Source organism: Leuciscus leuciscus (genome assembly GCF_965113295.1).
Source record: "Leuciscus leuciscus genome assembly, chromosome: 24".
Taxonomy (NCBI): Eukaryota; Metazoa; Chordata; class Actinopteri; order Cypriniformes; family Leuciscidae; genus Leuciscus; species Leuciscus leuciscus.
In genome coordinates this window covers 25,688,585-25,705,895 of record NC_138723.1, presented here as the reverse complement: position 1 = coordinate 25,705,895, position 17,311 = coordinate 25,688,585, and the positions used below count along the sequence as shown (strand labels likewise).

Genomic DNA, 17,311 nt, shown 5'->3' with positions numbered 1-17,311 from the left:
AGTCTGACCCAGATACTGTATAAATGAAAGGGCAGTAAGGAGAGAAGAACAAACTCGTAACAGGAGGAGACTCACTCATGGCCTATGAGACAGAGGATCATGAGACTCAATACTGCTTTCCTGCCATCAACTCATCATGTATCAAAGGGAATACGCTCTAGACATGAATACAATATCATGTATGATAGGAGATCTTCAGGCTTTGTCGGTGGCACCCTCATGCTTGGAATTTGCTCCTGGCATGGTGAAAGCGTTCCTCCATCCCAGACCAGGTTATGTTCCTAAGGATCTGAAGTTTATGTCTGAAGTTTAAAATCATTGGTTACCCGTAAGCCAATCACATAACGTTTGGTTATGGCGTGTGTTATGCGCATGCTCAGCCGCATCGAACTTCCACTGTAAACACATGTATGATGCGAAAACAAAACCATCGAGCGAAATACCGGAGTGAACATGGCTGTGAACGACTTTTGCAGATTATGTGAAGTAAATCTATGCATCCACTGTACAATCAGCGTCTACGTCACGGCTCTCAGCCCGCCCTCTGTCCGTTGATTGGCCGGCTGTTTTCAGGCCGGAGGAAAACGGAAAGCTATGACGCTGTCTCAGACTGAGTACAGAAGCGAAATGAAATTGAGCGGAAGTACGAAGTCTGACGTAGTCAGGCTAAGGAGTATGGCGGCCTCTAAGGCCTTATTGTCAGGAGTGTCCCTTCAGGATGTTTGTGATGCGGCAGGGTGGTCCTCACTACATACATTTGTCAGATTTTACTCTCTGGACTTGGACTCTACTCCGGGGTCTCAGGTGCTCTCGTCCTAGTGCTGCTCTTATGATTTCACACAGGACAGACACTTCTCGCTATGGTGGCGTTGGTATAGACGTTCCCTTAGCGTCAATTCGACGCAGCGCGAGCTCCCTTTAAAGGGAACGCCTCGGTTACGACTGTAACCTCGGTTCCCTGAAGAGGGAACGAGACGCTGCGTCACCTGCCATATCTCCTACGTGCCTGTAAGCAACTTGCTCAGACCTTAAGAAGCTAGCGCTGCTTTGTTTTGGACAGGCTTTATAGTTTCCTGGTTCATGACGTCATCCGCCTCTGACGTTCCGCCACACCATTGGATGGATTTTACATGTGCTTCAAGACATCATCACGCAAAACGTTCCCTTAGTGTTAATTCGACGCAGCGTCTCGTTCTGTCTCCAGGGAACCGAGGTTACAGACGTAACCGAGGCGCTTTCCACCCGGTCCGTCGTCAGTTGTTAAATAACCATTTAACAGTAGGGTTGGGTACCGAAACCCGGTTCCAATAGGGAACCGGTTCCGACGTAAACGGTAGTAACCAGACCGAATAAGAACGAAACTTTCGGTGCCTGATTTCGGTGCCTGACTTTTTTCACCGCCCCCTATAAAACATCTCGCGGCACGAATGATCCAATAACAAAACATCTCCAGTTAACCAGCAGAGCATTCATTTAGTTCATTTGTTAAATAAGAGACGATCTAGCGCTGAACTGTGTTTTTTAAATCAAGTCATCAAAGTGCTCGTTGCCGCTGCGATCAGTGGCGCGGATACAGTGTTTTCTCTTGTGGCTCGCGCACACCGCACTTTCTTCACTCGGACGCGCGCTTCAATACGTTGCAGAGATCGATCTATTTATGAGGCGCCGTCTATATGAGTATGTGCGCGGAGAGTTTGTGTGTGCGTGCTCGCGTCTCAGATGAATATGTGCGCGAGTTTGTTTGTGTGTGTGTGTGTGTGTTCGCGTCTCAGATGAGTATGTATGCGAGTTTGTTTGTGTGTGTGTGCTCGCGTCTCAGATGAGTATGTGCGCGAGTTTGTTTGTGTGTGTGCTCGCGTCTCAGATGAGTATGTGCGCGAGTTTGTTTGTGTGTGTGTGTGTGTGCTCGCGTCTCAGATGAGTATGTGCGCGAGTTTGTTTGTGTGTGTGTGCTCGCGTCTCAGATGAGTATGTGCGCGAGTTTGTTTGTGTGTGTGTGTGTGTGTGTGTGTGTGTGTGTGTGTGTGTGTGCTCGCGTCTCAGATGAGTATGTGCGCGGAAAGTTCTGCGCGTCTGGTGTGTGTAGAGTTTGCGTGTGTGTGCGTGAGCGACTTTAGATGTGACATTGTGCATTTCATATAGTTGGAGCATTCAGCAGTATACATGTATGTGTGACTACTTAGTATATGTGTATGCAAGCGTTTTATGTGTGCGTGAATGAAGTTCGATTTAAGCCCTAGACGGCGCCTGATATCTATTAGTTCTGGTGAAATCACAAAATACAGCCTAATGCACACAAAGTGTCCCTGCTTGATATAGGCCTACAACCACTGATGAGCATAATCGGTAAAAAAAACCTACGAATGCAGATTAGAACCCAAAACCTCTGACACTCTTGACTAAAGTTCAAATTCAGCTGCAGTGTTCCTCTTCGGGTAAGTCTAGTATTTTAATGGCAACTGCAAATCTTGCATATCAAGTATGAAGTATATCAAGTATATTTATATGAGGCTATACTATGTGTGTTAAATATTTCTGCTCAGTGTCAGATATTTCTCTGTTTTGTAAAAGTCTATAATATATAATATGTAATATAATATATATAAATAATATGAGAAGACAAGATTTTGATCTTAACTTAAGTGTTTTCGGCTACATCAGCACAATTTTTAATTTAATCAGACATCAGAAAATCTTTTTCAGAAAACACACACAGGTATTATTTTTTTGATAAAGCGTGTGCAGTTTCGTTTTCTTAAGTACCGGTTTAAGAACCGTTTAAGCACCGGAACCGTTTGAAAAATACCGAGTAGGTACTGGTATCGGATAAAACCCAACCAATACCCAACCCTATTTAACAGTGATAATAATGTATCATTGCTGCTTAACAAAATTCTGCATTTAAAGCATGCCATAAGGTAGGGTTGTAAAATACCAATATATGGTCAAATTTCATTCTTTTTTCCTATTTTAATAAAAAAATCAAAAAAAAAAAATCTGTATTTAATTTAAAAAATGTTTTTACATCCTGGCCAATATTGTCCTACAAACAATGTTCAAATTGAAGGCAATGAAAACAAACATAGTGAATTACCAAACTAACCATTCTAACATTGTAACATTACAATCTAAAAACATAAGAATTCACTAAACTTAAAATGAAAATAAATAAAAACAAAACTGCTATCATAAAAATACACTTTTAGGTTTGACATTCTAATCTACATATATAATTTATGTTCACCACCAACAACAACAAATATTCAAAAACAAATATTTTAGCAAAATATATGTATATTTTAGTCAGAATTACAGCGCTCCTATTCTATTGCGCTCTGTCTGTGTGGCGCGCATGCACGCGGTGGCGCTCGTTCATGTACATGTCAGTTTAGCTTTCAGACGGCCCGTCCACTCTTGACAGAAAAACGGAAGCTTGATTTTCAGTTTTAACTTGAGACAGTTTTAAGAACAGATAATGCAAACTGCTGTTGTAAACTTCTCTTAGAGCACAGTTAAATGCAATGTCTGTCAGTGCAGCGCGATTTCTCACTTGAAATGCAAAGTATGTCGCTTTGGATAAAAGTGTCTGCCAAATGCATAAATGTAAATGTAAATGACTGCTGATACACTTACAGCAGATGTGACAAAGTAATGTTCTTTTATTTTATACTGACACACCTATTGTTTGGTAATTGCATTGTGTAAAAACAATTTCATGTCTCTCTTTTGTCTCTTATGAACAGCAGTTTCAGTGTCAAAGTTGAGATTATTAAAAGAAAATAATTAGGCCTATGTCATTATAGCATCAGTTTGGCCTGTAGAGGGTAAGTCGGTCTGATCCTGACACTATATAAATGAAAGGACACTAAGGAGAGCAGAACAAACTCCTAACAGGAGGAGACTCACTCATGGCCTTTGAGACAGAGGATCATGAGACTCAATACTGCTTTCCTGCCATCAACTCATCATGTATCAAGGGAAAACGCTCTAAATATGAATACAATATCATGTATGTGTTTTTTTCATTGCTGTCAGCATGGACTGTGTTTTTGAACCTGCTGGTGATCATCTCCATCTCTCATTTCAAGAAGCTTCACACTCCAACAAACCTGATTATTCTCTCTCTGGCTGTTGCCGATCTGCTTGTTGGACTTATTGTTATGCCTGTGGATGCCATAAAGCTGATTGAAACGTGTTGGTACTTTGGAGACACTTTGTGTGATCTGTTTATGATAATCATGGGACTGCTTATCTCAACATCTATTTGTAATTTAGTTTTAATTGCTGTTGATCGTTATGTGGCTGTGTGTCATCCTTTCCAGTACCCACAGAAAATAACCACAACTAAAACTTTAATAAGCATCTGTGTCTGCTGGTTTTTCTCCTCTACTTACAATATTGGCTATTTAATTAGTGGCAGATATTTTGAAAGTTCCCAAAGACCAGATGTGTGCCATGGAAAGTGTTATTTAATAATCAGTTTTTCGTGGATATACACAGACCTGTTGTTTTCATTCTTGTTACCTTGTACCCTTATTATAGTTTTATATTTAAGGATATTTTATGTTGCACATCAGCAAGTGAAACTTTTAAACTCTCTGATTAAGGGTGGTAAATGTGTAACTGAAGGTTCAGTGAGGAGAAAATCTGAGAGAAAGGCTGCAATGACATTAGGAATCATTGTGACAGTTTATCTGCTTTGCTATATTCCATACTATATATTGTATGTAACAGGGACTACAGTAATCTCTTCTGCCACGGTGACATTTCTAATATGGACTTTGTATGTTAACTCAAGTCTGAATCCTCTTATCTATGCTTTATTTTACCGCTGGTTTAAAATATCAGTTAAACACATCTTAAGTCTTAAAATATTGGAGCCATCGTCATCTCTCATAGACCTTTATACAGATTATGAATAATTTAAAGACCAACTGTACTGTACTTAATTTTAAACCATTTATTTAAATTTATTTATTTTTTGTAATTTATTTGTCAAATAGTTTTTGTCTTCTTTCTTAATTTTTAATCATATATATATAATCCCCACTGTAGTCTGGGTATTTTGTTTGTAACTGCTGATACACTTACAGAAGATGTGAAAAAGTAAATATTATTTTACTTTATACTGACATCTATTGATGTGGAAATAGTATTGTGTAAAAACAATTTCATGTCTCTCATTTGTTTATTATGAACAGCAATTTCACTGCCAAAGTTGAGATTATTAAAAGAAAATAATTGTCATTATGCAGCATCAGTGTGGCCGGTAGAGGATTAGACACTGATCCAGACACTGTATAAATTAAATGATAGTAAGGAGAGCAGAACAAACTTCTAACAGGAGGAGACTCACTCATGGCCTTTGAGACAGAGGATCATGAGTCTCAATACTGCTTTCCTGCCATCAACTCATCATGTATCAAAGGGAAATGCTCCAGACATGAATACAATACCATGTATGTGTTTGTATCATTGCTGTCAGCATGGACTGTGTTTCTGAATCTGCTGGTGATCATCTCCATCTCTCATTTCAAGAAGCTTCACACTCCAACAAACCTGATTATTCTCTCTCTGGCTGTGGCCGAACTACTTATGGGACTTGTCATGCCCATAGAGGCCACCAGGCTGATTGAGATGTGTTGGTACTTTGGAGACACTTTATGCGGACTCTATTCAATATTTATTGATGTGCCTCTTTCAGCATCTCTCAGTAATTTATTTTTAGTTGCTGTTGATCGTTATGTGGCTGTGTGTCACCCTTTACTGTACCCACAGAAAATAACCACAACTAAAACTTTAATGAGCATCTGTCTGAGCTGGATTTGCTCTTTAGCTTATATTACTGCCTTTCTAATTATTAGCGGATATTTTGACACTTCACACAGAACAGACATGTGTTATGGAGAGTGTTCTGTTATGATGGGTTTTACCTGGAGAATAATTTATCTGTTCATGTCTTTTATTTTTCCTAGTATCCTGATCATATTTGAGGATTTTTTAGTACATCAGCAAGTGAAAGTTATAAACTCTCTGATTGAGGGTGATAAATGTGTAATGGAAGGTTTGGTTAGGAGAAAATCTGAGAGTAAAGCTGCTCTGACTTTAGGAATAATTGTGACAGTTTATCTGCTGTGCTATATTCCATACTATATCTGTTCTATATCAGTAATCTCTTCCACAACCATAAATGTTTTGACATGGGTATTGTACACAAACTCAGATCTGAATCCTCTGGTCTATGCTTTATTTTATCCCTGGTTTAAAAAGACAGTTAAACACATCCTAACTCTGAAAATATTTCAGCCAGCATCCTCTCTGGTTGATATTTTTACACAATATTAATTGTAATTAAATAGGTTAAACCTTCACTCTGAGTGCAATTTCACATAAACTGCATTATTGTTATAAAGTCATAAAGGTAGATTAACAGTTTATCTTTGTAATTTACACTACATGTATCTCACACCAAATTAGAATTGAACAATTAACCCGTTAGCCTGCACCCCCACTTTTGAAAAATGCCCAGAAATGGCATACCCAAACTAAAACAGATAGAGTTCATTAACCCTTTGCACTAAAAGCACAAGTATGGTCTCATTTATAAGCTGACACTTTGCAGTTTATTGTAAATTTAGAATTAATTATTGTCATAATGAATTTTTTATTTTTATAAATAGCTTCAAAGTTCTGTAAAGTTATTATAAATTTATTTTTATGTAATAGCTTCATGAAAATAATACTGAAGTTGGCATTGTATCAATGCACTGCAGCTAAAGCCACATGTCTGACCATGTTATGTTTAAAAGATGCCCAAAAGATAAATGTTTCTAAAGATCGTGTCATATGACTTTATTTTGATTAGACTCTAAAATGCAAACTGGTGTTTATTGTCATATTCTAAGCATCTATTTGCTTAGATGAGCAAATGATGCAAATGAGCCCCATTCAGTCTCAGTCTCCCCTGCACACATTCACACCTCTCCAGCCTGGTTATGGCTGTAAATATGCTTTTCTTTTGTCTGCATTATAATTACTAACGACAGGCTATTCACGCTGTTTCAATCCCTAATTTCTTTTATCGAAGTTCTCACTTCACATTTGAAATTGTATCAAATGCCCTTCTTGAAAAAAGAAACATTTCAGTAAGCATTCCTATTTATTTATTTGTTTTTCATAAAAATAACAGCTAGGTGGCAGGTGCATCTTGGGAAAGGGGGTAATCCATCAGCCGGAAACTGAAGCTTCCCCGGAGGCCGCCATTGATTAGCAGACCATCACCTGCTGTTAGCATTCCATTGACTCCCATTCATTTTTGCAGTCACTTTGACAGCAAATAACTTTACATCTGAAGCGTTTAAAGACTCCATTTGTCCATTATTTATTTCTAAAGAAACACGAAAATGTATAAAAGGCTCCATTACCTTGTATCTTACGTTATGGCCCAGTAGAAGCAGTTTTTGTAAAAATAGGCTAACGATTACGTCATAACCACGCGACTCTCTGTCGCACAGTAGAGAAACTATAGACAGGAGGAGAAGCTCACGGGCAATTGGGGGGACGTGGAGGCAAAATGACAAAATAATTAATCAGAATACTTGCAAAAGTTTCTCCTGCTCCTAGCTCATGGATACCTCCTACTCACGCTCTCCGTCTCTGCAAGTTTCGGAAGGGAATGATTCAGATTTCTCTTGGCACAGCTACTAGAAGACAGACAGGTTGCTCACGTCACATCTACATCGTCAAGCTCAGTTTGAGTCTGCGCAGTACGCTCAGCAATCAGGAAGTGAGTGCTTCTAATTGACTTTACTTTTCTCCGTTGAATCTATTTATTTTACTGTCTATGATCTTGGGTTAGATAGCATGTTAGCTTAGCACACCATCAATACATGACATTTTTTAGATTAAAACCATGTTTTTGCTCAAAACGTACTTTATAACTCAAGTCGAGTGTTTTAAAAAACCTTCTGTGATCTGATTTGGCTTCGGATAAAAAAATCAGACAGAAAATATATTATTTTATTGTATTCTGCACAATGATAAAGTCTATATCGATTAGCATTACATTATAAATATAATCTATTATTATGAAAATACCTGACATGGCTCGAAGAACACAGATAAATCATATATCGTTGCAATCATGTTTATTGTCTCCAAAACATCTGTATCTGCATGTTACAGCCATCTCTGTTTATGTCAGGAAGTTCCTAGAATGTCACATGATATGGCTCTTCTTCATGTGTTCCATATATGGACTAAATGTACATCGGGCACCCTCAGGCTGCCAGTGTGTATTGAAAACACAGTACATCAGAGTATCCAGCGCTCATAATGATTACATCGGCACATTTGGGTATAAATTCAATAAATATTATTCCTCTCTATAGAAATCTGACATAAACCTATGATAATCGATCAACATTTCTCCAAAGCTGCACATTTTTGAGCTAAAAGCCCTGAGGGACGTTGTTTTGTGAAGCGCTTTCATGACGACCGCACAGGAGGTTTTTTTCGGAATGGGAGCGGCTGGCGCTCATAATTCATATTAAATGTTTAAATTTTAAATTATTTCTACTCTATTTTATACCAGATGCAGTTACTCAGATTTACTTAATTTATTTACTTGCATTTACTCAATTCATACAGTATATTAAATTGATTTCATAGCTTTAATATTTACACATTTTTTTTGTGTAAAAATGTTTCACCAAAAAAATTGAGTAAATAATAGTTAAACTTTTTAGTTCCTCTAAAGCTCACAAATCAGTTTTTTATAACAGTAAACACTCTTTTCATGTAGTTGCAATGTTATATCGTGTCATGTTTATCAAATTAAAACCGATTAAAAAACGTAGACTCCACTTCTGTAACGTCAATGGGTGGATGAAGAAGACGAAGGTAGGTGAACAGGAGACTCCAGGATGGTATCGCGGACCGTGGTTGAGGAGGAGACCACGGCTGAGCAGGGGGCCACGGCGGTGCAGGCTGAGCAGGTGGCCATGGCGGAGAGGACCCTTCGGGCGGCCATGGCGGAGAGGACCCTTCGGGCGGCCATGGTGGAGCAGGCAGAGCAGGGGGTTCAAGGATCCCCAACAGAGCCGGACGGACCCAGAGCCGAGGCGACACCACAGGTCCGGAGGGCCAAGGCGGACCCGAAGGCACATGGGACCTAGGCGGAGAAGAGGCTCTGGAAGGCCGCGGTGGAGCCAGTGCGAACGAGGACGACGGTGGAGCAGGAGGGAAGACGGAGCCCGGTGGAGCTGAAGGGACGAAGGGCAGAGGCGCAGCCGGCAGCTCGGAGTCCCGTGTTGGAACCAGGGTGACGGCTGACCAATGCGGAGATGGAGGGACGAGAGAGCCTGGCGTAGCTAGAGGGCTGACAGGACACGGCGGAGAGGAGGGCACTATGGGCTGAGGAGAAGCTGAAGGGTCGGAGGAGCAAGGTGGAGTCCGAGGTTCAGGGGACAGAGGCGAAGACAGACGATCCAGGGGCCAGGGCGATGTTGAGGCCTGGACACCCTGAGGTGGATGAACAGAGACACATGCGTATAGCTTTGGATGAGCCGAATGGTTGACAGGGCTCAGCAGAGGCAGGGCAGGAGAACAGGATGACTCAAACAGAGGAGGTGGGAGAGGGAGGCTGGGTGGGAACAGCCTCTTGGAGAATACTGGGCTGGACAGGATCAGCGGTGAGGGCTCTGTGCTGGATGGGACCAGCGGTGAAGGCTCTGTGCTGGACGGGACCAGCGGCGAAGGCTCTGTGCTGGACGGGACCCGCGGCGAAGGCTCTGTGCTGGACGGGACCAGCGGCGAAGAGGGCTTCGAGCTGGGCGGGACCAGCAGCGAAGAGGGCTTTGAGCTGGGCGGGACCAGCGGCGAAGAGGGCTTTGAGCTGGGCGGGACCAGTGGCGAAGAGGGCTTTGAGCTGGGCGGGACCAGCGGCGAAGGGAGTTTCAAGCCCAGCGGGATAAAAGAAAACAGTAGTTCTGCGGGCATGATGCAGTCAGTCTCTAGCTCGGCGGGCATGACGCTTACTGTCACAGGCGCGGCGGGCATGACGCTCACAGTCTCAGGGGCGGTGGGCATGACGCATACTGCCTTAAGCTCGGCAGATCTGGTGTGAAGTGCGGGCTCGGCTGGACTGGCGTTTAGTGCAGGCTCGGCTGGACTGGCGTGAAGTGTAGGCTCGGCTGGACTGGCGTGAAGTGCAGGCTCGACTGGGCTGGCGAGAAATGCTGGCTTGGCGGAACTCTCAGGGTCAGGTTGCATTCCGGACCGGGGCGCTACAGACACCGGATTACTGTCTCTCTCCATGTCAGTCCGGTGGTGTCTGGGAGGTTGAGAGGACGATGGAAAGTGGCCCCGATCCAGAACAGGGTGCTGAGGGTTTCGTCCTCCAAAGAGCTTGTGAGGGCGAGCTGAACAAACTTTCTGGAGAAGATAAGCAGATCGTGGCTCTCTTGAGCCACGATGATGAACTCGAGGTGTTCATCCATTACCTTGGCCGGTTATTCTGTAACGTCAACGGGTGGATGAAGAAGACGAAGGTAGGCGAAGATACAAAATACTCAATATTTATTTCCATAGGCAGAATCCAAACAAACTCGAAACAGTGTGCGTGCACAAACAGAGTGCTAACCACACAAACAATAACCAGCCAAGACATGAGTGAGAAGAGAACTTAAATACACCCACAGATGAACACAAGACAGGTGATGCAGATGATGAAAACAGGAACACAGGTGAAGGAGGTTGCGACAATGATGATGACGAACAGCAGCTGCAGGTGATGATGAGGGAGGATTCTGGGAACTGTAGTGCAGACACAGACGAGGAAGGCGGTGAATGTGACAACTTCATTGATAGTAGCTTTTGTTGAACTTTATTCTTGTTCAAACAGACAATGTGTGAAGCAGTACATAAAGTATTGAATGAAAATGTCTCTGAAACATCTGTGTATTATTTCACTTCAGCTGTGGTAAAGTATGCAAACACCACGTGAGCAGTCACTACGGGAACCAGAAAGTGTCCGACTTCACGTCTCTGTTTGCAGCCCCTCCCCGCCTGCACGCGGCTACTCTCGCCGATCGGTTACATCCAGTCGCAGCCGATGTCGAACACACCTATTATCTTTCTCATGCTGCATGCTCACTTTCATAATCAACATTGATTAAATAAAAAAAAATAGGCCTAACCTGTTTTCTTTATGGCTACAACACGTAGGCTATACAGTACAGATAAATTGCATGTCTTGTCGTCAGTCACAACATAATGACGTCACATATTTTCCATCCCAGCCCTTAGTGTGTGTGTGTGTGTGTGTGTGTGTGTGTGTGTGTGTGTGAGAGAGAGAGAGAGAGAGAGAGAGAGAGAGAGAGCCGCGCATCATTCAAACTGCAAAGAAAAAAGCAAAAAATATTGATCCAACCCCATTTAAAAACAGTCTGTGGGTGCCAACATTCATCATATTGCATTGGTTTTCATTTCTTATCCTCAAACAGAGGACTAATCTGTTTATTTTTAAGTGACACATTCTACATTGATTAAAAAAGAAAATCAAAAGTGGTGGTGGCGCAATGGATAAGACACATGCCTTTGGTGTGAGAGACCCGGGTTCAAATCCACTGTGAGATGTGTCCCTGAGCAAGACACATAACACCTAGTTGCTCCAGAGGCGTGCGACCTCTGACATATATCGCAATTGTAAGTCGCTTTGGATAAAAGCGTCAGCTAAATGAATAAATGTAAATGTCAAATGTGTTTTAAAGTAGTATTATTTTATACAGAAGTACATTATTATGTATGTGTATAAAAGTGTGTTTGTATGTGTGTGTGTGTGTGGTTGGGTGTGTCTGTTTTGCACTCTTGATGTTTTAGAGTGTCACCCCTTCATTGTTGAGTCGTGGCCGATCTGTAGATTGTACACACACAAATTCTCAGAATTTTTGTGTTTTTGTCAATTTCCCATTCATTTCCTATGGTCGGTCATTTTTGACCAAAGAGCACAAGTGTGATTTTTTTTTTTACGACCACTTAGCATGCTCGGATAATTTTTTTATGTTCACATACCAAATGCCATAAAAGTCACCAAGTTTCGTAACATTCCGATGAAGCTGTGATTAAAAAAAAAAAAAAAACTCAAGGCTATTCAAGGCTAGACCTCCACCCCGTCCCGTAGAACGAGGGGTGTTAAAAAACATATAGTCAGTAGGAACAAGTTCAGAAAAGGGACTTTGATCCCCAGGATGTAACCATGTCTCTGTAATAAAGAGAAAATCCAAGCTGTGCAAGGTGATAAAAGTCATTTAGAATAAATGTCTTGTTTACCATTGACCGCTCTGATCAGAGCCATCCTTAGCAGCAGTAAGTCGTCTCCATAGTGAGTTTCCAAGCGCAGCAATTTCAAGTTTTGATGATTCCTTCCACCTCGACGAACATGCAGCAGTTGTTGACAGACGCTATTAGCAAAGTGTGTTGGAATCACAGGCCGAATCCACTCATGCTGTAAATCCAGGGAGCCCCTGGATATAGAACAATCGTAGTATCGTTCAAATGCCCGCACATCCGGCCGAACCTGGGTCGCAGACCAATCAGCCAGGTGGGACTTTAGAGCAATTAAAATACCACCGCGCTTTCCTCGTCTTCTGCTGCGTTTTCGTCGATGTACAGCACTGGGCTGTCGAAGTAGAAAAGCCAGAACAGACCACAGCACAGGAGGGGGATACAGGCGTAAATTTCTCCATTCGGGACTCGACGGGTCTTTGAAGATAAGTTGAATATTTAGAAGGGTTTGACGATTGTACGTCCGCAAAGTTGAGATGTTTGGAATTAAAAGCAGAAATGAAAACAGCAACAAAGCACACATACTAGGACACAGATGGCCTGCCACGCACACCGGCGCCATCTTGAGTACAGATACTCCCCAGTCTTCAACCAATGCGGTTAAAGCATTACAGTATGTTCACCACCAACAACAACAAATATTCAAAAACAAATATTTAACAAAATATATTAATATTTTAGTCAGAATTACAGCGCTCCTATTCTATTGCGCTCTGTCTGTGTGGCGCGCATGCATGCAGTGGCGCTCGTTCATGTACAAGTTTAGCTTTCAGACGGCCCGTCCACTCTTGACAGAATTTTTTTTATATTTGCTTGATTTTCAGTTTTAACTTGAGACAGTTTTAAGAGCAGATAATGCAAAGTGCTGTTGTAAACTTCTCTTAGCGCACAGTTATCTGCAATGTCTGTCAGTGCAGCGCGATTTCTCACTCGAAATGCAATGTAAGTCGCTTTGGATAAACATGTCTGCCAAATGCATAAATGTAAATGACTGCTGATACACTTACAGCAGATGTGACAAAGTAAATGTTCTTTTACTTTATACTGACACCTATGGTTGGTTATAGCATTGTGTAAAAACAATTTCATGTCTCTCTTTTGTCTCTTATGAACAGCAGTTTCAATGCCAAAGTTGAGATTATTAAAAGAAAATAATTATGTCATTATGCAGCGTCAGTGTGGCCGATAGAGGGTAAGTCGGTCTGATCCAGACACTTTATAAATGAAAGGACACAAAGGAGAGCAGAACAAACTCCTAACAGGAGGAGACAGAGGATCATGAGACTCAATACTGCTTTCCTGCCACCAACTCATCATGTATCAAGGGAAAAACGCTCTAAATATGAATACAATATTGTCACGGTGTGACAAATGAGGGTGGAACTAAAGTTTGCCGCAATTGTGTCCCCTCCGGTACAATAACAAGGAAACACCACCCCCCCCGTGTAAATGTGTATCTGTTGCCTTGCCAACCGGGATGAGGAAATCGACATCAGGTGTGGGGAATTAATCTAGAGCCATGACGAAGCTATGTGGGCATTGAGAAGGATATAAAAAGCCAGCGAAGAGAGACTGTTGGGTGGTTCTCTCCCGTGAGAAGTTGTTCTATTTGAGTGTCGCCGAGAAGAATTGTGGGGTGCAAAGGGAAGTGTTGCTGGAGGGGACTCGAGGAGTGTGGAAGAGTTGTGAAAACACACCGTTTGCCTGGAAGGGAGAGAGATAAGTAATCGACCATTGTATCTCGTACCTGCATGTTTCAATGCTGAATTTGAGGTGGATTGGAGTGCTTTGATTGTGCTATCTAAATGTCACTGAGTGAATTATACTGATTCATGTTCGATCTCTTGCCCTCTTCCCCCGTGTTGGAACGGTGTTGTGAATCCGTCTATGTCTGTGGAGGAAAACCCTGAAACATCTTTTTCCCAACATTGGAGCTCGTTGCTTGTGGCACGGAGACCCCTGGGTGAGTGCTGGCCTTATCTGCACTTATTGAAGTGGATTGCAGTGCTTAAATTGACGTTTCCCCCCTCACGTTGCATGTTTGGAGTGAAATTGCCGTGTGTGTGTGGAAGATTTATTCTCTTTTGCCGTGCACTCCCCACGTGCCATGCTGGTCTACTGTCCGTAACTGGAGCTTAATAATGTCGATCGGCCCCATCTGTTGAGGACTAGAAGGAACAGCATCTGTGAGTCAAACTAACCTCTCTGTTTTGAAGTAGTGATTCTGACTGTCTTAGAAGAAGCTCTGTCCAGCCTGTTGACTTAAGTTCGCTACTTGCCTGTCAACCCACCTGTATGGTGAGAAGGTTTGCCCCCCTTGCAACACACGTGAGAACTGTATATTGCTGTTGAAGTTGATTCTGTTTGTCTTAGAGGAGTTCCGCTCAGCCTGTGACTTGAGCCTGTTACAACCCCAAGCCCATTCTGCATGGTGTGAAGTCATCTGTCCCCTGCAACACACGTGAGAGCTGTATACTGTTGTCGAAGTTGATTCTGTCTGTCTTGGAGAAGTTCTGCTCAGCCTGCGACTTTGAGTTGTTACAACCCCAAGCCTCTCTGCATGGCGTGAAGTTATCTGTCCCCTGCAACACACGTGAGAATTGTATATTGCTGTTGAAGTTGATTCTGTTTGTCTTAGAGGAGTTCCGCTTAGCCCGCGACTTGAGCCTGCTACGATCCCAAGTCTATCTGCATGGTGTGAAGTCATCTGTCCCCTGCAACACACGTGAGAACTGTATACTGCTGTTGAAGTTGATTCTGTTTTAGAGGAGTTCCGCTCAGCCCGCGACTTGAGCCTGTTACAACCCCAAGTCCATTCTGCATGGTGTGAAGTCATCTGTCCCCTGCATCACACGTGAGAATTGTATATTGCTGTTGAAGTTGATTCTGTCTGTTCTAGAGAAGCCCCACTCGGCCTGCGACTTGAATCTGCTATAGCCCCAGGTCCATCTGCATGGTGTGAAGTTATCTGTCCCCTGCAACACACGAGAAGCTCCGCTCGGCCTGCACCTTTGAGTCTGCTATAGTCCCCGGCCCATTTGCATGGTGTGGAGTCACCTGTCCCCGGCAACACACGTGAGGCCTATATACTGCTGTTGAAGCTGACTCTGTCTGTTCTAACTGTCTGTCCTAGAGAAGCTCCGGTCAGCCTGTTGACTCGAGTCTGCTGCAGCCCTAGAGTTCAAACTGTCTACTTACCTGTGGAAACTTACCTGTCCGTCGTAGGCCTCTGTGAACTTTGCATCAGTGTGGGAAGAGGATTAGCCCTGACTGTATACCCACCTGTAGAAATTCACCTGTCTGTCGTCGGTCCCTGTGAACCCTGCATCAGTGTGGGAAGAGGAAGGGTCCCGACTGTCTACTCACCTGTGGAAACTCACCTGTCTGTCGTCGGTCCTGGTGAACCCTGCATCAGTGTGGGAAGAGGAAGGGCCCCGACTGTCTACTCACCTGTCTGTCGTCGGTCCCTGTGAACCCTGCATCAGTGTGGGAAGAGGAACAGCTCGACTGTCTACTCACCTGTGGAAATTCACCTGTCCGTCATAGGTCTCTGCGGACCCTGCATCAGCGTGGGAAGAGGAACAGCCCCGACCGCATACACACCTGTGGAAATCCATCGATCCATCTCAGGCCATTGCGAACCTTGTATCGACGTGGGAGTGGGTCCCGGAGACTGCTGCATTGCCTCGATTCCGGGGAAGAAGAGGAAAGGAAGATTTTAGCTTGGGTTATTCAAATTACTTTTAACTTTAATAAAAAGAACTGTTATTCCCTTGAATTCTGTTTCCGTCTCGTCTCTGACACGCTCCTCAGGGTGGACCTGGTTCAGGGGTGGGCGCAGTCCGGTTTGGCCCATCCCGACCTGTGACAATATCATGTATGTGTTTTTTTCATTGCTGTCAGCATGGACTGTTTCTGAACCTGCTGGTGATCATCTCCATCTCTCACTTCAAGAAGCTTCACACTCCAACAAACCTGATTATTCTCTCTCTGGCTGTGGCCGACCTGCTTGTCGGACTTATTGTTATGCCTGTGGATGCCATAAAGCTGATTGAGACGTGTTGGTACTTGGGAGACACTTTTTGTGATCTGTTTATGATAATCATGGGACTGCTTATCTCAACATCTATGTGTAATTTAGTTTTAATTGCTGTTGATCATTATGTGGCTGTGTGTCACCCTTTACAGTACCCACAGAAAATAACCACAACTAAAACTTTAATAAGCATCTGTGTCTGCTGGTTTTTCTCCTCTACCTACAATGTTGGCTATTTAATTAGTGGCAGATATTTTGAAAGTTCCCACAGACCATATGTGTGCTATGGAAAGTGTTATTTAGTAGTCAGTTTTTCATTGATATACACAGACCTGTTGTTTTCATTATTGTTTCCTTGTGCCCTTATTATAATTTTATATTTAAGGATATTTTATGTTGCACATCAGCAAGTGAAACTTTTAAACTCTCTGATAAAGGGTGGAAAATGTGTAATAGAAGGTTCTGTGAGGAGGAAATCTGAGAGAAAGGCTGCAATGACATTAGGAATCATTGTGACAGTTTATCTGCTTTGCTATATTCCATACTATATATTGTATGTAACAGGGACTACAGTAATCTCTTCTGACACGGTGACCTTTCTAATATGGATTTTGTATGTTAACTCAAGTCTGAATCCTCTTATCTATGCTTTATTTTACCGCTGGTTTAAAATATCAGTTAAACACATCTTAAATCTTCAAATATTGGAGCCATCTTCCTCGCTCATAGACCTTTATACAGATTATGAATAATTTAAAGACCAACTGTACTGTTCTTAATTTTAAGCCATTTATTTAAATTTGTTTATTTCTTGTAATTTATTTGTCAAATAGTTTTTGTCTTCATTCTTAATTTTTAATCATATGTACACACACACACACACACACACACACACACACACACACACACACACACACACACACACACACA

General features: G+C 42.5%; 1 protein-coding gene and 1 pseudogene across 3 annotated transcripts; both read left to right on the top strand.

Moving 5' to 3' along the window:
• Positions 1-3,908: 3,908 nt before the first annotated feature.
• On the top strand, positions 3,909-6,356 carry LOC309489248 (trace amine-associated receptor 13c-like; the record flags this gene model as incomplete). 2 transcript variants are annotated; one of them, XM_082157893.1, is made up of 2 exons in its annotated part: positions 3,909-4,043; positions 5,494-6,356. In XM_082157893.1, 2 exons carry the CDS (start codon positions 3,909-3,911, stop codon positions 6,343-6,345), a joined length of 987 nt encoding a protein of 328 aa, XP_082014019.1. In that variant the 3' UTR covers positions 6,346-6,356. The 2 variants fall into 2 exon arrangements, with proteins under 2 accessions (XP_082014019.1, XP_082014020.1); XM_082157894.1 differs by lacking the exon at positions 3,909-4,043 and having other exon boundaries at positions 5,326-6,356.
• A 7,211-nt stretch (positions 6,357-13,567) lies between these two features.
• LOC309488873 (trace amine-associated receptor 13c-like) lies at positions 13,568-17,133 on the top strand (annotated as a pseudogene). Its single transcript has 2 exons — positions 13,568-13,695; positions 16,215-17,133. The product of its transcript is annotated as a trace amine-associated receptor 13c-like (transcript).
• The last annotated feature ends 178 nt before the right edge of the window (positions 17,134-17,311 follow it).